Raw genomic sequence first — 19139 nt, 5'->3', positions numbered from 1 at the left:
CCCAACAGGGCTGACCGGTGGAGCAGTTACAGTGACAATGGTGGTGAGAAATCAGTTAGCATCTGCCTCTGCCACCGCCTTTCCCAGGCCACCCATACTGGTCAGGAGTGAGCATCACACGTGAGAGGGAACCCCCGATGAGCAGGCTCTGTCCGGGAGAGGCGTTTATGGGCAATGTGTGACGATTGTAGCTCTCAGGATAAGGGAAGAGAAAACTGATGATGCAGACTCGGAAAATACTGTCCTGGAGAGACCCATACTTCATCCAGCAGAAGCAGCGTTGTCCGTAGTGGCCAGTAAAACATCAGAGAATGCAATGTACAGAATATTCAAGCTTGTTCTGTTGTTTCTGTGAGTTCTTGGTCTCCTAAGTCGTGTCTATCCAAGCCTGGGAATACATCAGTTTAGGATATTAGCTCACTCAGCCTGGGAGTGTGCGTAGCCCCGAAGTGCTGGGGACTTGGCGCTTCCTGAGGCAACCAGTTGGGGGGCAGCAACCGGTGGGGAAGGCTGCTCCACCTGATCCGTGGGTGGACAGTTCCTGGGGGTGTATGGTGCGTTCACACCATGCCCCTGGTGCCCATGACCCTGGTCAATCCTTTCCTTCCTGGTTTACCCTCCCCAGTCCTTCCATCCTGTTCCTTGTGGGACCACTTCCCAGATAAACTACCAAAACGTGAGTCCTTGTCTCAGGCTTTGATTTGGGGAGTGACTCCGACTAAGTATTTGGTACTAGAAGTGGCCTTAAAAAGCAGGACCTTCAAATGGGTCTTGAAAACGGGAGCAGTCATTGACCGATGGCTGCGAAGTTCCTGTTGGTGGTGGCAGGTGGTTCGGCCACAAACTAGGCCATGCTATATAGCGTCATCATTACAAGACGCCTGCAGGGGGTTGGGATGAGGTCCAGGAGAGGTGTTGGGTCATGTGAAAGCTTTACCACACGGACACATGGAGCCCGCAGTACTTGTAAGAGTTGTTAACTGGCTTCTAGTAATGATGAAAGGTCTTTGAAAAAAAAAAAAAAATGAAACCACCAACTTGTGATGTGCTGTAAAAACCAGAAGGCCTTCACGGAAAAGTTTAAAGAGATGGACCTGCAATTACTGGGTAGAATGTGCTGACATTTGTCCCTTGGATTTGCTTGTGCCAGAGTGGCAAAGCCCCAGAGGAGATAAGCTGCCTCCTGGGATGGTCTCCCCTGCCAAAGTCAGGGCTTTTGTCAGGAAAGAAAAGGACTTGGACCTGGGATAAAGATAGAATCTTTATTCCCAATATTCCCCTGAATGCTTTAAGCAGGCAAAAGCCCCAGTCCCCTCACTGAAGGAGAGGAGCCATTTCCTGAGAGAAGCACCAGACTGCTTCCGTGCAGAGACTGTACATGAGGCAGAGATGATATTTGCCAACCTTTGCCCCACCTTCCCTCGATGTTTCCAGACCAATGACCAGAGTCCTATTACATCCCAGCCTGAGCTGGGAATTGCAGTCTCTGGTGTGGGAAGAAATAGATTCCTTATAGAAATAATTGTAAGACCTGACTTGGCATGGATCAGGGAAATAGGAGTGGGAGGGGACCTTGGGGCCATGGACATATTGTGACTGCAAAGGACCTTAAATATCTTGGTAAGGAGATCCGAGTTTTCCCAAATCACTGCTGGGATAGCCTCTTGAAGTCGGGACCTGGTGATCACCTGAAGTAAAAGGAGGAGATACCAGAACTGAACACACAGAAAAAGTAAGAACTCTCAGGGCACCTACAGGGCTCAAGTGGGTTAAGTGTCTGCCTTCAGCTCAGGTCATGATCCCAGGGTCCTGGAATCGAGCCTGCTTCTCCTTCTGCCTCTGCTGCTCCCCCTGGTTGTGCTCTCTCTCTCTCTCAAATAAATAAATAACCTTAAAAAAAAAAAAAAGGCAACAACTCTTCTTAGCGATCCATAAGAGAAGTCAGGTCACGGAGCCAACCATTACTCCCCAAATTGGAGAGACCAACAAACAAATACAGAGCGCCACAAGCTACTGGGAACCCAACTGGGAAAGGAAAACCTGAACTCTAACTGGCAAATTGCTAGAGGGTCAATGTGGACAACTTTGAGAGTTAACACCTCCAGGGAGACCCGGCCATCAAGGGTCCCCCCACACTGCTGTGAGTTTTCTCTCTAGGAGCTCAACCTGCTTCTCAGTGAATTTCAGAGAGAAATCCTCTCATGGCTCTAGCAGGTGGCAGGAGGAGGAGGGGAGGGGCCATTTTGAAATATGCGAAGCAGCCCATTCTTCACAAGGCCTGCCCTTGGGAGGAACTACTTAACCAGAGCCTACCTGACCTGGAGAAAGGGAGATACCCACCTCAAGCCCATTCTAGCCATCCTGTCCTGCCTAGGGGTGTGTGTGTGAAGTGGAGGGTGTGGTGGTGGGAGTCAGATTCGGGGAGCTGAGACGCAATGTGAGGTTCTGGGGCACAGGTGCACTGAAAGACTTGGCCCTACTGCAGATCACTTCCCCTCCCCCACACCTCATCAGCACCTTACTAAAGGCCTATGTACAGCCGTTCCTTTTACCCAGTACATTGTGTTTGGCCACAAAGTGTAACAAGTTATGAGGCATACTAAAAAGTGAAAAACACACTTTGGAGAAAAAGAGCAAGCGTCAGAAACCAGACCTGGCAGGGATACTGGAATTAACAGACTGGGAATTTAAAACTCAAATTAAACTCTGGTTAATATGTAAGGGCTCTAATGGATAAATTAGACAGCATGCAAGAACAGATGGGAAATGTGTAAGCATAGAGATGGAAATCCTACAAAAGAACCAAAAAGAATTGCTAGGGAGAAAAACACTGTAACAGAAATGAAGAATGCGGGGTGCCTGGGTGGCTCAGTGGTTAAGCTGCTGCCTTCGGCTCAGGTCATGATCTCAGGGTCCTGGGATCGAGTCCCGCATCGGGCTCTCTGCTCAGCAGGGAGCCTGCTTCCTCCTCTCTCTCTGCCTGCCTCTCTGCCTGCTTGTGATCTCTCTCTGTCAAATAAATAAATAAAATCTTAAAAAAAAAAAAAAGAAAGAAATGAAGAATGCCTACGGGTTGACCAGTGGATTACACGTGGCAGAGGAAATCTCTGAGCTTGAGGATCTATCAATAGAAACCGCCCCAAATGAAAAGCAAAGGGAACCAAGACTGAGAAGGAGAACAGAATATGCAAGGATTGTGGGACAATGATAAAATGTGTACCGTATGTGTGATGGAAATTCCAGAAAAGGTGAGAAAGGAACAGTAGAAATATTTGAGATGACAACGACTGAAAATTTCTCCCAAATTAATGTCAGACACTAAGTCATAAATCCATCAGTCGATTGGCTACAATGGACATCTATAGACTGCTTCATTGACAGCTGGATACAAACTTTTCTCAAGCTCACATGGAACATTCACCAACATAGACCACATTCTGGGCCGTAAAACACACCTTAACAAATTTAAAAGAGCAGAAATCACACAACAGTTTGCTCTCAGATCACAACAGAATTAAACTAGAAGTCAGTTACAGAAGGATAGCTAGGAGATCCCCCAAATACTCAGAGATTAAACAACACACTTCTAAGTAACACCTAGGCCAAAGCAGATGTCTCAAGTGAAATTAGAAAATATTTTGAACTAAATGCGGGTCACCTGGGTGGCTCACTGGGTTAAAGCCTCTGCCTTCGGCTCAGGTCATGATCCCAGGGTCCTGGGATCCTGCTTTTCTTCCTCTTTCTGCCTGCCTCTCTGCCCACCTGTGATCTGTCTGTCAAATAAATACATAAAATCTTTAAAAAAATATTTTGAACTAAATGAAGATGAGAACACAACTTATCAAAACTTGTGGGATGCCTCTAAAGCAGTGCCTAGAGGGAAAGTTATAGCACTGGAATGTGTATATTAGAAAAGAAGAAAGACCTGAAATCAGTCTGTGAAGCTTCCACCCTAGGAAACTAGAAAAGGAAAAACAAATTAAACCCAAAATAAGCAGAAGAAGAGAGATATCAAGAATGAGAGCAGAAAGCAATGGGATTGAAAACAGGAAATCAATAGAGAAAATCAATGAAACCAAAAGCTTGTTCTTTGAAAGAATCCCACAGAAGGGAGAGATCTTCAGAAGCCAGTGGGCTGTCACCAGCCATTTTCTTCCTTGGGGCCATTTACCAATTCTAGTCATAGGCTGAGGATCAGATTTGGTGCTCCTAGAAGGATCTCATGGGGGCAAAAGAGAAACCAGTAAAATTTCTGGCAAGATGGCGCAGGGTAGGGGAATGATTTGGAAACTTCAGGATCCCTAAAGGCACGGCTGGGTTTATAGTTGTTGAGTTCTTGGGTTGTTGGGGAGACAGGGATTTCTAGTAAGGTAGATCGAAATGTTTAGTATCCTATAGAGCTAATGGGGTTTTCTGTTTCTTGTGTGGGTCGTTAGAGTTGAAGACACCAGGTAAGTGCAGAACTCGGCTGAGCATGCCTAGTTTATCTGTCACAAATGTACAGATCAGGTCATGTCTTGGCCCCAGAGTGGAGGGGATAGAGGGACTGAAGGAGGCCATTGAGCTATGAAGTCCGTGTGGCTTCTCAGAGCAGTCTTCCCCCTCCTCCCACACTTTTGCATGTTGCCCAGCTTCCTCATACATAGGATCTCCATGTCTTCCTTGCAAGAATCCCATTGTGTAGGCAGGGTCGAGATTATTACCCCTCTTCATGGATGGGGAATCTGGGTCTTGAATAACTTGCTCCAAAGTATGCAAATGCCAGGTGTCTGAGCTGGATTGGAAATCCAGGACTCCAGTTCTCTCTCCACGGGGACACTGCTCACCTTTAGAGACAGAACAAACAAGGAACAGGAACCCCAATGAGAATCAAGAGTGGTCTCTTACCTCTCCCACCATCCTGTGCCCCAGGGCCTGGCTTGCAAGGACAGAAGCAATTTTTGTTGAATGAATGACAGCCCCAGACCAACAAGCTTTGCAAAGGAACAAAGGACTTTCCTAATGAGGATCACCGAGGCCAAGGTTGTGTGCCATTTGGCTTTGGATTTGATTAAGGGCTGAGACTGCCTTTGCCATATTTTTTGGAGATGTGTACCCAGGACACTCTTACCCTTGAGGAGAGTGTGGAAAGTTCTCTTACTCCATAGGCGGGCCACATTCCTGTTGACACTGGGCTAGCAGGACTAAAAGGAAACAGCTGTGCAGCGCGAGGGGACGGGGTGGGGCGTGGCTGCACGTTGGGCCAGAAGTTTGCATGTCATTTGGGCTGACATGGGTGGGGAGGCCAGAGGTTGTTTTATATAACTCGGACTTCCAAACAGCTTTGGAGAGAGAAAAAAAAACAGAATGTGCTTAGAAACTGAAATATGCCTGTCAGGGCTCTGTTCTGATTTTTCTGCCTCTGGGCTTTGTCATCAAGACCATCTCCATGCAGGAAAGTTGGCACAAAAAGACTGACCCCTGGAACCCTCCTACTCTGTTGGTGGGAATGCAGGCTGGGGCAGCCATTCTGGAAAACAGTATGGAGATTCCTCAAAAAGTTGAAAATAGAGCTACCCTATGACCCAGCAATCACACTACTGGGTATTTACCCCAAAGATACAAATGTAGTGATCCAAAGGGGCATGTGCACCCGAATGTTTATAGCAGCAATGTACATAACAGCCAAAATATGGAAAGAACCTAGATGTCCATCCACAGATGAATGGATAAAGAAGATGTGGTACATACATACAATGGAATATTATACAGCCATCAAAACCATGAAATCCTGCCGTTTGCAACGATGTGGATAGAACTAGAGGGTATCATGCTAAGCGAAATAAGTCAACCAGAGAAAAACAATTATCATATGATCTCTCTGATATGAGGAATCTGAGAAACAAGACAGAGGATCATAGAGGAAGAGAGGAAAAAATGAAACGAGACAAAACCAGAGAGGGAGACAAACCATAAGAGACTCTTAATCTCAGGAAGCTGAGGGTTGCTGGAGCAGAGGGGGTGGGAGGGATGGGGTGGCTGGGTGATGGACACTGGGGAGGGTATGTGCTGTGGTGAGTGCTGTGAATTGTGTAAGCCTGATGATTCACAGACCTGTACCCCTGAAACAAATAATATGTTAATTAAGAAAAAAAAAGACTGGCCCCTGAGGGTGATCTGTTCGTGCACAGACATGTCCAGGGCGGAGGGGGGTGGTCACTAGTGAATGTTAGCACCCCACTCCTGGTTGAAACCACCCCCTACTTGGCCGAAGCCTCACGGACAGGGCCAGCAGAGGGGACCTTTCATTCCAGGAGGAGGAAATCCATGGCTGCTACCAGGGCTGTGAGCAAGTGCATTGTAGGTGTCCCCAGTGGCGGTCACCGCCCAGCCAGGGACAGTGGGCGGTGGAGAATGGGGAGCTGGACATTTAATGGCTGGGAGCTCAGGATTGGTGTGGTGGCTATGAAAAGCCCAGGAATCTCCATCTTTTTGAATGGTGAGCATCCGACGGCCGGCAGATCCCTTGAGAACGTGTCTCGTTCTGGGAGCTGTACCACCATGAGGTCCATCACGAGTGGACTCCTAGCTAAAGGTGATTTTCCAGAAGGTTAAAAATGGTCCCGGAACCATATTGTAGAGGAACACAGGAGAAAGAGGAGAAAGAAACACAGAAGGGGATCACAATGGCCAATTTCAGATGTCTGCCGGCCTCGTCCTGGGCTGCTCCCCTGCCTCTCTGCCGGGGGACTTGGCAACAGGCTGAGAGTCTCATGCGGGAGCCAGGCTACTTTGCAGAGTGATGAGTTGCTCATCCAGGAGGGGTTTAAGCAAGCACAGGGGGACGGCGGAGAGGGTCAATGGAAAGGAGCTTCCCACGCTGAGGGGTGGTCATACCTGACTGCATCTTCCAACCTACTTTTTTACAAAACTCAGATGCCGACAGACAGTGGGCCATACGCATTCTTCGAGGCCTCCCAAAGCCACTAAAAAATGAGATGCCAAAATTGGGTCACAAAAATAGTGATATATTTTAGAGACTTAACAATTTATTTATTTATTTTAGAGAGGAAGAGAGAGAGGCAGAGGGAGAACATGAGCGGGGGAGACGGGCATGGGGACAGAGAGAGAGAGAGAGAGAGAGAATCTCAAGCAGATTCCCCGCTGGGCACAGAGCCCAACTCAACAGGGGCCTCGACCTCTGGACCCTGAGATCATGACCTGAGCCCAGACCAAGAGTCAGATGCCCAAAGGGCAACGATATTCACAGGACTGGACTCCCTTTTAAAAGGTCAGCCTGAGGATGCTGGTGATGGGTGCAGATTCGAAGTGTGTGATGAGCTTGTCCTCTCCCAGGGCTACATGTGTCCTCTCCCAGGGCTATAGGGCTGTCGGTGTGTCTCAGAGGCTGCAGAGACCCTCCTTGGGAGATGTACCAAGCTTAAACCTGAGGAGATCCTGAGCCAAAAGACAAGCCCCACTGTGATTTTTTATGTAAGTCATTTTTAAAAAAAGATTTTGTTTATTTATTTGACAGTGAGAGAGAGAGAGCACAAGCAGAGGGAGTGGGAGAGGGAGAAGCAGGCTTCCTGTAGACCAGGGAGCCCAATGCAGGGCTGGATCCCAGGACCCTGGGATCATGACCTGAGCTGAAGGCAGATGCTTAACTGACTGAGCCACCCACGGACCCCTGCATAAGTCATTTTAACAGCATGGGTGACCCCCGGTTGCTTATAGAGGAGCTCTGTGTAGTGCGTGCACATACACATACACACACACACACACACACATGCATACATGCACACACACAGTCATAAATGTACACACATGTACACAGGCACACACACATATACACACCCACATGTACACGGGCACACACATGTACACACACCTGGGAAAAGCTGCAGGGTAAAAAATCCAGACACTGCTCCCTACCTTCTAGAAAGCTCTCTACAAAAGCCCCCTTCCTGGACAATAGAGAGGTTACTTGCCAGGTTGAGCAGGAAAAAGTCCCGTTTCCCCAGTGAAGCTGTGATCTCACCTTGCTTGGGGGCTCGTGCGGGACAGGTGCTTCATGCGTCCCTGGTACCGTACCTCCCCGGGACCCCTCAGTCCAGCCCCACTCAGCTGTCAAAACACTCTCTCCACAGGGGGCCCTGATTACAGCCCTCCCTGCTTGGTTCTTTTCTGGCCTCGATTCCCTCTGGTCTGTGTCCAGAGTGTGTTAAGGTGGCTGGAGCGTCCCTTTGCGATCGGCCCCATCTGCCTCTCCAGCTTTCTTTCTTTCCCATCTCCACCCCCATTCGTGTTTAGGATCGAGAATGTGGGGTGCCCATAGTTGGCTGCCCCATAGTTGAAACAAACTCCTTCCATTTCCTTGGTGCCCCAAGAGCCAAGGTGAGAAAACCAGGAAACCAAAGGAGTTAGTGAAAGAAAAACACAGCATGTTTTCTCTTGCTTTGCGCTGCCCTCCTCTGCCTGCTCCCCTACTCCCGGCACTAAAGGGCTGGGGGTGCTTGTTCTTGACCCAGATCCCTCCCCAAATCCGAGGGTGGGCTCGACAGAGAGCTCTATGGCAGGCTTCTTGGAAGAAAAGACCAAGTTACAGAATACCGTATTTTCTTTGCAAACAATCCTTTGCTCGGGGGAAATTGACAATTCCCATGTCGAGAGCATTGGCATCAGCGGCTCAGTCGTCTGTGTGACGTTTCTCTGGCAGGAACCTCATGGATGGATGGACAGACATGGTGGTGTGTTCCCATCAGGAGCTCGGGGGCTGCAGGCTTCCCACCTGCTCCACGAGCTGGGAGGCTTACTTGGGTCAATGGATGAGGTAGTGTCTGACAGTCTTCCTTCCTTACTCTTTTTCTCTTTTTAAGGGAAAAGTGTTTTGTGGACAAGTTATCTGGATCTCTGAAAATACCCCTTTCCTCGTCGGATAATCAGCGTGTCCACTTACCTACACCTGGGCGTGCTGCGCCCTCCTTCACTGTTGCCACCGCAGTTGCTGACCGTCGGGCCCTGGGAGCTCCCCCAAGCTGGCTCTGAGTGCTCCCGGCATGTCTCCGTCATCCCTTGAGCACTCACTTGCCTGCTTTCTGGAAAAACTTGTTCATTTTTTACTTTCCCTGCCTGGGCCCTGGAATCGGGCCTCTCGTCCAGGTGCTCTGGTTCCTTTTCTCGGGAAGCTGGGTTGAGAAGCCAGGGCTTAGAGGCTAGGGGTGCTGGGGGCCTTGGAGGGGCTGCTGCTCCACGGCACTCCCAGTGATAGCTAGGGACCCGATGTGCACATTTCCATCTAAACGCATGGGCTCATCTTTATGTGTTGAAGTCCACAGTCGCACAGCGATGGCTCTAACTGTTATCCTCCACCATGGGATATCCTCCAGCATTCTAGTTACCTGCCTCCCCGAATTGGCCCCTCCCTTCTCAGATGATGAGGAAACGGGCTCCCTTGTTCTATAACAGATTTGCTGATTTGATGGATGGAGCCCTGTATGTAACCTACCTCTTATCCCGTCCATGCCCCGCACCCGACCTCCCACGCAGGATGATCTCCTCCTCTCCTCGCTTGGACCTCAGCTCTCCATACAGGGTCCCTGTCCCTGCATCACCCCCACCCCCCCCATGCCCTTCTCCACCCTGTTGGGCCAGGACGATCTTTTCTTCCTGCTCCACCCTGTCCCTCACCTTCCCCCTCTCCCCGTGTGGTCACCTCTGCTTCAGGATAGGATGATGGAGAGACAGAAACGTGAAGCAAGGAGAGGATTCCCTGGTATTTTGACCCAAAGATGCACCAAATGTGTAAAGACGGAACCACAAAATTATCTATGCAGTCAGGCGTTGAGCCCCGGGTCACGGAGTGTACCTGTTTTGAGCTAATGCTGGGGAACGGGGCACCTCTACTCCTGCCCAACGAAACTCTCAAGAGATGTGCGCTCGGACAACAACTGTGTACATTTCAGAATTCTAGAAAACAGTGAGTCTGCTTCAGAAGGCAGGGCCAGATCACTGGGTGGGTGTTCCCCAGGCAGCCAGGCTCTCTCAGGCCTGCCTCTTTTGCAGGCTTTTCTTTCTTTCTTTCTTTTTTTTTTTTTTTTTTTGGGCAAGCCACGCAGCCCCGTCTGGGAGGGTTTCCTGGACAGAGGTCCCCGTGGCTGCTGCCTTAAGACGCGCGGGCCGGGCGGTGGACGCCACTCCTCTCGGGACCCAGGCCAAAGCAGGCAGCAGCTGCAGCCCCAGCCGGCGCAACAGCATGGAGCTTTGGGGGGCCTACCTGCTCCTCTGCCTCTCCTCGCTCCTGACCCAGGTCACCGCTGAGCAGCCAACCCCCAAGGTCAAGAAGGCTGCAAATGTCAAGAAAGGTAAGGAGGGGGACAGGGCTCCTCCCCATCTTCCAAGGGTGATCACCCTCTTTGTCACGGCTTCTTACGTTCCTTCCCTTCATTTTCCTTCTTGAGAAGTCCAGGGAACTTTTGTGAGCCACCCCTGGACCCTGGGCAAATTCTTCAGTATCAGGGGCGGTTGTCCGACTTGGAAGGATCCCTGACTCTTAGAATGAGATAGGACCTTCCAGATCTTCTAAACCGACACCCACTCCGCCCATCTCCACCCTCCTATATGTTAAAGAAATCAAACCTGGGATATGGCAATGCCAATGGGCTCTGCTTTGTAATCTCCAAACCTGAGGTTACTCCACTATAAAATGGGGATAGTGGCACTTGCTGAAAGAAAACCGTCTGGTTAGGATTTAATGCTATAAAGCCCAGTGCTTGGCCCCTATGATCTACTTCATGCACAGGGAAAAAAAGGACCCCGTTAATTCTCCATGGGATAGTGTATCACGAAACCTTGAGAAAACAAAAATGTGGGAACCCAAACTAGGATGCCAGGAGCAGGTTTGCACTCCCTCTGTTGCCTCTGGGTTTGGGGTGTCCTTGGGTTGCCTTGGCTGCAGCAGGGCCTACCCTTGGAGGCCTGCGTGCCTGTGGTGAGGTCACCCCAGGCTGTGTTGAGACAACATTAGCGAAACGCCATGGCAATGAACCGGCCTGTCACCCCCACAGGGCTCTGAGGCTCCGAGAGAGAGTTCCAGGGGATGAGAATGTGGATTTAGGCAGAGAAAGGGGCGGCCAGAGCCAAGAGCCTGGAAGAGGCAAGGCGAGGGGCTGTGGGCCGTCCTCAGGCCGCTCTCTGAGCCTCCTCTGTAGATGGACAGCTGCCCGTTGGCTGTGGACTAGTGGAATGTGGAAAGGTCCCTCGGGACAGTGGGGACGACCCCGACCCACCCACCCAGGGCTGTGACAGAGAACGGAGCAGATGTGTGGATGACAGATAATGACCTCAATGGTTCAGTTTATAAAGTTAAGAACAGAAAGTTCAAAACAGAATGGATACCATGCCTACATTTATTTTGAAATGTGGGTTTCTATACAAATATACATTTCCTTTTATTGATTTAATTTTTTAAGGTTTTATTTGTTTATTTGAAAGAGAGAGACACAGCGAGAGAGGGAACACAAGCAGGGGGAGTGGGAGAGGGGAAGCAGGCTTCCCGCGGAGTAGGGAGCCTGATGCAAGGCTCGATCCCAGGATTCTGGGATCATGACCGGAGCCGAAGGCAGACGCTTAAGGACTGAGCCACCGAGGCGCCCCCACATTTCCTTTTATATGAGTCAGATTTTTTTTTCTGGAAGGACCCACAAGAGTTAGTGACAGTGATTACCTCTGGGATGAAAAACTGGGGAGCTGAAGGCAATGTCAGTCAGAAAGGAGACTGTAATGTTTTGAACTGTTTGGGTTCCTAAAAAGGTATATGCAGGTATTACCTCTGCCAAATTTTCATGAAAAAGCAGAGTCACTATCACGCACGACGGTGTCCATGAGCATTAGCTAAAATTACCACCCAGGGATGGTCTTCTAAAGGAGGTGCAGTTCCAAAGGCAGATAATAGAATTTTTAAATGTGGAAAACAGTTGCTAATGTCTCAACTCCCAGAGATGTAGTATTTAGTTATTTCATCATGCAAATCATGTATCATATGAAAAAGGAGAAGTCCAGACCAGAAAACGACTTGGTCCTTTCCGGCGCCATCACATGCAAACCTGGCCCAGGGTGTCTCCACGGAGGGGGCGCCCGGAGGCCTGCAGGACCGCTGACGACATTGGTGGAATGTTCTGTCCAGCCCTGGCCTCCTTCGGGAACCCGCTTCGGTGTGCTCCGACTCACCTGGTTTGCTTCCTTCCACCAGCAAATGCTTCCAGAGTGCTTTTCCACAGAGGTGCCGATATATAGGCCGAGCACCCTAGGGAAGGGTCACCACCCTGCTCGTTAAGGTGCAAATCGGCCCAGGAACTTTGATGGCTCTCACTTGGGTGCCAGCACCATCTCGGAATCTGTTACAATCCAGGAGCCTGGGCGCTCCACCCCTGGAGATGCTGGATCTGGCAGTCGGGGGATGGGGCAGCATCTGCCTTTTCCACAAATCTCCAGTGATTCCAAGGAGCCACCAGGATTGAGAATCCCAGAAACAAACTAGCTGTAGGTGTTCTGTGCAAACGTGGGGGAGGGAGTCCTGAAGAGGAGCAAAGTGGTGCCTGGAATGGGGTTGGGGAGATGAACAGATAGGGGAGGCTGGCAAAGGGAAGGGAGGATGGCTGTGTGGCAAGCTCCCCCCTTCCCCGACCTCCAGGGTCAGGGGAGAGCTCTGGGTGCTTACAGGAGCTCATCTGCTCCTAGGTGGGAGGTGTCCCCCTAGCCAGCTGTATGAGGTCAGCTGGGGGTAATGCATGCCGGGAAGGTTCAGGTGGCTGGAGCTCTAGTGGCCGTGTGGCCACACCTGGCGGGGAGGCTCGGGTGGGCAGGAGGGCTTCAGGGGGCTCACAGGCCCTCAGAACAGGGACTGGAGGACCTGGAGGGTGTCCATTTCAATCACACACATCAGGAATCTGAGGCTCAAAAACGGAGAGGGGTAGCATAGGGCCTCCTGATTCCTCGCCCAGAGCTGTAGACATTCCTTACTCCTACACCTTCCTTGGGTGGAGCACTGTGGGTGCCTTCCTCCTTGACCATTTCCTGGAGGGCCCCTTGCACACACGGGCACCTGGATGCAAATTACAAAGGTACCCCTCTGAGCTGCCAAATTGTAGAAAGGCACCCCTTTCTCTGATCTGACCCAGCATAGCCAGGGCAAGGCTAGGGACTAGACATGAGCCTCCACTAGTTCCCTCAGCTGAGTGCCTTTGTGCAGTATCCAACTTGAACCACCTCACTTGGCACCCTGTGCTGATACATTATATGACTGGTACAGAGCTGCCATGAACTTGCCAAGACAGAGGCCCAGCACGGGGCACACATAACCCTGCCAGGCTAGTTTGCCAACCCTAAATCCTCCTCTCCCCTTTTTTTCCCCCTTGCTTATCCGGGTGCTATTTTCCTCATATTTGGTAAATTACATCACTAGTTTCTGTATATACAAGTATATTTCTTGCTTGCATTTGTTTCCTGAGATTCCTGAGGTGCAAAAGCATCTTATGGGTGGACAAAAGTTCTGACTTCATTGCTCATGACCTTGGACTCCGTGCAGGCACAGCTAAATGGACCATGGAAGCACTTCCCCGCCTTCCACCGCAAGCCACACAGCCTTTTCTGAAGCCCCTGGGATTTCAGTAAGACAGGGGTCCACCCACAGAGCGCTCTACACACACACACACACACACACACACAGACGCTTCCCACCTTCCTCTGCTGGCTCCCACACAATCAGCTCCCAACAGATCTTTGTGCTCAGGATGGCTCACATTAGGACTCTGGTCCTGTCACAAGGGGGTGTGGGGGATCAAGCCCAGAACCATATGAGCCCTGGGTTCAGCCAGCCCTGCCCACTGCTGGCTCTGCGCTCTTCCATCTTCATCTGGCTCTGGTTTCCTGTTTGTGAAGCAGGACTCTAAGAGATGCTTACATGGGTCACAGGGTCTGTTATTAGCCAAGTGCTGCTCACGTGCTTTCTCACTCTTAGTCTCTATTTTCTCCAGAGTCCCCTAAAGTGGGGCCATTATCATGCCCTTTCACAGATGAGCAACTTGCCCCAGGTTACTCACATCCTCGAGACCTCAGTGCCCTTGCACATGCACCCCTGTTTCACCACGCCACGCCCCGGCTGGAGCGCATGCTCTGCTGATCCATGTCCAGCCTTGGGAGGTGAACTTGGCAGGTCTCAAGGGCATCTGGTTCTGCTTCCTATGCTTTGCTCTTCTCTGGAGCTGGGAGGGTGGTAGGGGATGCCCCCCTCCCCGGCCCCTACCAATCCCAACTCCAAACGACCCCCAGCCACACTCCTCAACAAACCATGGGTCTCTCTTGAATCGGAGCAGGTGAAGGGTGGGTCTCCGGCAGGTGGAGAATGCAAGCAATTCCTCAGACTACCATCAGTGGGGACTGGGAGAAAGCAGTGCAAAGTATCAAGGTCTAGGGCCCTCCTTTCCCTTGTCCCCCTTGTGGTCGACAGAGCGAGGGCTTCTCCCAGCCCGTCCTTGCCCCGCCCCCATCTCTCAATGCCTTCTTCACTCCTTTGTGATTGTGTCCATCCTAGACGCTGTGACAGCGAAGATGTTTGAGGAGCTCAAAAACCAGGTGGACAACCTGGCCCAGGAGGTGGCGCTGTTGAAGGAGCAGCAGGCCCTGCAGACAGGTGAACGTAGATGGCGCTGGGCGGGTGAGGGGTGGGAAGGGGAGCGCAGATGAGAAAGGCTCAGGCAAGGGCAGCCAGGCACACGCCTGGAAGTCTCCAGCGAGGACCGGGGCCCCAGCTGTCAGGATCCAGGGAGCCCCCTCCTCCACCTGCTCCTCTGGGGCCGATCCCCCGACACGTGTGCCTATGGGAATGCTCTCGAAGGACAAAAAGCCTCCCCATTACAGCCCAAAGGAAGCGTGGCCCCAGGAGCGCTGTGTGGAGCAGGGACAGCAACCTTCCTCATGAGCCCCCAGAGGACCCTCCACTCAGCCCATCCCCCACAGCCCTAAGGGGCACCTTAGCGTCACTCCCCTGTGCCTCACTGTGTTTGCTAGTGCTGACACTCTTCATCATCCTAATTATGTCAAGGCGGGGTTTATCCTACCCATTTGAAATGGGGGAAACCGAGGCACAGAGAGGTCATGTTCCTCGCCCATGCTCACCTGGCTGGTTAGTAGGCGAGGATCTGGATGGGAGCAGCCTGCCCAGTGCACCCTGGGCGTGAGGAAAGGTGGGTTTGAGGCTTCCTGGCTCTGCGCTCACCAGACAAGCAAGGGTGGACACAGGCACACAGCAGCAGAGCCTGGGGGCAAGGTCGGGCCCCCTCCCCGGCCAGCTCATCTTTCTCTCTCTGCGCCCCCCCCATCATGTTCCTTTCATAGCTTCTCTATCCCACCTTCTCCTTTGTAAGTGTGCCCTGGGGAGCACAGAGAATACAGACAGTAGTAGGTAACACTCACACGTGAGCATCCTGAGGGCCTGGCACTGCTCCAAGTGCTCTACGTACAGAAAACCCCTGCTGGGGCTTATTACTATAACCCGCCTCCATTTCCCACTAAGACGTGGAGTGTCTTGCTAACAGCTGGAAGAAACAGTCTTGCTCTTAGCTCTGCTATGCTGCCTTTCCAGTTATCACCTGGACTGCCCCTTCTTGGGCAATCTACAAATCTTCCTGTGGTCACAGCTACCCTCTCACCTGATGCTTCTCTGACAGCATGTCCTGAACCTTGGGTCCTCTGCTCCCCTCGTGCCTCCTCAGAGACCTCCAGATCCTTCTCACTGGGCAGTTTGCACCCACTTCCTCCCACTCAGGTCTCTCCTTTCAGCATGCACAGTGACCAGCTTTCCGTCCCTCCAAAGGGCCACAGTCTGCCCTTCCTACCACGGGGCCTTTGTACCTGCTGTTCCAGCAGCCTGAATTGCTCCCCCCGAGATCCACCTACTATATGGCATCCCTGTCTGAGAACCCTGTAATCCCTCGTCTCAGTCAGGCTTCTTAGTTATAACTCTCACAAAATGTTATTCCTTCCTTCATCGTATTTATTGCAGTTTGTAATGATCTATTCATTTGCTTATTTAACTCTGCCTCCCCCACAAGATGGTAAGCCCCAGGAACAAAGGGGCCATGTTTGATTGCCTTGTCTCTTCCACCACATAGCCCACCATAGTGCCTGCCACATATCAATACTCAGGAAATTGTTGAAGGGTGGACAAACACGTGATTTTGTACAGCCCGCTTAACATAGCAGGTAGGGTGAAGGGGCTCTAGAAGGGAAGAGTCTACCATGCTTTGGCTTCCAGTAAACAGAACACCTAACAGTAGCTTAAACAAAAATTGAGTCTGAGAGTGGGTAGCTGTAAGTTTTTGCTCAGAAGCTTTGCCTCATGGTGCCAAAATGGCTGCCCCAGCTCCAGGCATCCTGCAGGTATTCAAGGCAAGATGTAGGAGAAAAGGTGGCCCAGCTATTTCTCAGGACAGTGAAGGTCTTCCATTCCCACCTTATTGATCAGATCTCTATCATATGACCACCTGTAGCTTCGATGCAAGAAGGAAGCTTTCCCAGCCTCTGTAGTGGAGGCAGACAAGGGAGAAGGGGGTGGAGAATGGATGTTGGTTGGGTTGACCAACAGTATCTGCCCCAGAGGGAACGTTTAGAAGCACGGTGCCATTCTAGGTGACAGTCTCCTCATCAGTAGAGTGGAAGGTGTAGGGGGAGATTACTGGAGGAGCTCTAACATCTCTCTCATGTCTAACCTTTGTGCTTGGCCAAAGTCCATATAACCTAGCCCGCCCTATCCCCCCCCCTCCAGGTGAGATGATGAGGTGGGGACTTCCTGGCACAAAGTTCATGGCAAAAGGCAGTTCTTCCCTCCCACCCCTCCCCCATGTCTGCCGATTCCTTGGAGGTTCACAGCCTCCCACGCTGACAGGGCTCCTCAGAATTCCACCCCTGTGACCAGAGCTGATCCTGTCTCTACACTGGCACCACCACCACCCCCCCCCCCCGCCCCGCCAGACACTGGATGTGGTGCCCAGGGAAGGGCGGTGACCTTGAGCTAGGGGCTCTCCTCTGGCACAGGGATCCTGGCTCTTCCTTAGTGTCCGTCACAGCCCTAGCCTGGGGTGGGGGTGGGCTGTCCAGGGCCGACAACGGGGTCGCAGAAGCGGGGACTACAGGAGGGTGGACCGGGCCCTGGGCGTTGGCCTGGGGCTAGGGACCCTGGAGACCTTGGCTGATTGCCGTCTCTTCCCCCCTCGCAGTCTGTCTGAAGGGTACCAAGGTGCACAAGAAATGCTTTCTGGCCTTCCCCCAGGCCAAGACCTTCCACGAGGCGAGCGAGGACTGCATCTCGCGCGGGGGCACGCTGGGCACCCCGCAGACGGGCTCCGAGAACGACGCCCTGTACGAGTACCTGCGCCAGAGCGTGGGCGCCGAGGCCGAGATCTGGCTGGGCCTCAACGACATGGCGTCCGAGGGTGTCTGGGTGGACATGACCGGCGGCCACATCGCCTACAAGAACTGGGAGACGGAGATCACCGCGCAGCCCGACGGCGGCAAGGCCGAGAACTGCGCCGCCCTGGCCGGCGCGGCCAACGGCAAGTGGTTCGACAAGCGCTGCCGCGACAAGCTGCCCTACATCTGCCAGTTCGCCATCGTGTAGCCGCCGGGCCGGCGGGGGAGGGGGAGGGGGAGGGGGCGGGGGTTCTTGGGGGCGCGCAGCCCCGATCCCCGCTCGGCCCGCACCCCGCCCGCGCTCGCGCAAATAAAGCTGGTGCCGAGGGGCCGCGAGTGGCTGCGCCTGTGCTGGGCCGGCGGGGCCCAGAGCTCCGGGGAGGAGGAAGGGAGGAGGGGGAGGGGGGGGAGGGGAGGAGGGGGCTGAGGGAAGAGGGGGCAGGAGAGAGTGGAGGAGGGGATGGAAGGAGAAGGGGGAGGGAGAGGAGGGGCGGAAGAGGTGGAGGGGAGCATAGGGAGGGGGAAATGAAAGAGGTGGAGAAGAGTGGAGGAGGGGGGAAGGGAGGAGGAGGAGGAGAGAGAGGAGAGGGAAAGCGAGCTGGACACACACACTTCACATCACCAACGGATTTTCAGCAGGAGGACAGAAAAGAGTAAGGGGAAACAGAACCCCTGACAGCTGCTGTCTTTTTTCTTTGTATAACTTCTTATCATCGTAGAATTTCCAACTTACAGAAAAGTTGCAAGAATTCCTGGATACCTTTCATCCAGATCTTCCAAATATGAACATTTCCCCATATTTGCTTTATCCTTTTATTCCCCCCCCCCCGCCATTTGACAGTAAATTGCAGACATGATTCCCCCTTTACCCTGAAATGCTTCAGTGTATTTACTTAGAGAGCAAGGGCATTTTCTTCCATGGCACTATTATCGAAGTGGGGAAATTGACATGGACACAGTAATTGTCAAAGTCACAGCCCGGATTCCCATGTCCAGGTTTTCTTTTGTAAACTCCACTTCCACGTGCTGGAATCCAGTATTCCCTCCCCAACTCCAGGGAAGGGGTGACACCAACCCCAACCCCTCCTGTTGTGTGGATCCATTTCTGGGATGCAGTGATATCTGAGTCCTGCTGGGGGCTGAGGGGTGGGGATAGGAGCAGAGACCATCTGTGGGAGAATTTGCATCCCCATCCTCCCCCAGAACGCTCTGGGAGCTGGACTAGGAGCCCCATAGGACCATTGCCAACACTGCCTGACTGGCGAGTCCCCTCCTTCCCACTCCTTACAGAGAGCTCCGTGCTAGCATAGCTACCTCTTGTTGAGCTCACCAGAGCGTAGGAACTTCCAGTATGTTGTTTTATTAAAATCTTATCCACCCAGGACAAGATGTGTTATTATCCCCATTTTGTAGGAAAGGAAGCTGAGACTCAAGGAGGTTAAGCGACTTCCCTCAAGGTCACAGAGCTAGTAAGTGACAGAGCCTCGATTTTACCCCAGGGCTGATCCCAAGGGCCTTGGGCTTTCCACCACCACTGTGACGCTTGCCTCAGCTTTCCTGAAATAAAACATTGGAAAAGTGGCCTGGTGACCCCAGGAGGCTCCTGGCCATCTTGTGGCGTGCCCTGGCTAGTGACACCTAGTACGGGAAGTCTTCCTTGTCCCATCAGCCGTGGTATCATCCACCATCTGCAC

The 19139-nt window shown here is 52.1% G+C and overlaps 2 protein-coding genes across 2 annotated transcripts in view; both read left to right on the top strand.

Annotated features, from left to right (window-relative positions):
* Nucleotides 1-9880, top strand: part of EXOSC7 (exosome component 7) — a 46736-nt gene extending 36856 nt beyond the window's left edge. Inside the window, exon 8 of the mRNA XM_044253755.1 lies at nucleotides 8859-9880. Coding sequence (XP_044109690.1) covers nucleotides 8859-8921 — 63 coding nt within the window. The 3' untranslated portion in view covers nucleotides 8922-9880. The remainder of the gene's footprint in view (nucleotides 1-8858) is intronic.
* A 261-nt stretch (nucleotides 9881-10141) lies between these two features.
* CLEC3B (C-type lectin domain family 3 member B) lies at nucleotides 10142-17653 on the top strand. Its single transcript, XM_044253756.1, has 3 exons — nucleotides 10142-10343; nucleotides 14570-14668; nucleotides 17253-17653. Exons 1-3 carry the CDS (start codon nucleotides 10235-10237, stop codon nucleotides 17651-17653), a joined length of 609 nt encoding a protein of 202 aa, XP_044109691.1. The 5' UTR covers nucleotides 10142-10234.
* The last annotated feature ends 1486 nt before the right edge of the window (nucleotides 17654-19139 follow it).

Source organism: Neovison vison, chromosome 6, assembly GCF_020171115.1.
Source record: "Neovison vison isolate M4711 chromosome 6, ASM_NN_V1, whole genome shotgun sequence".
Taxonomy (NCBI): Eukaryota; Metazoa; Chordata; class Mammalia; order Carnivora; family Mustelidae; genus Neogale; species Neogale vison.
Note: the sequence above shows the minus strand (reverse complement) of the source record. Positions and strands in the feature narration are given on the sequence as shown.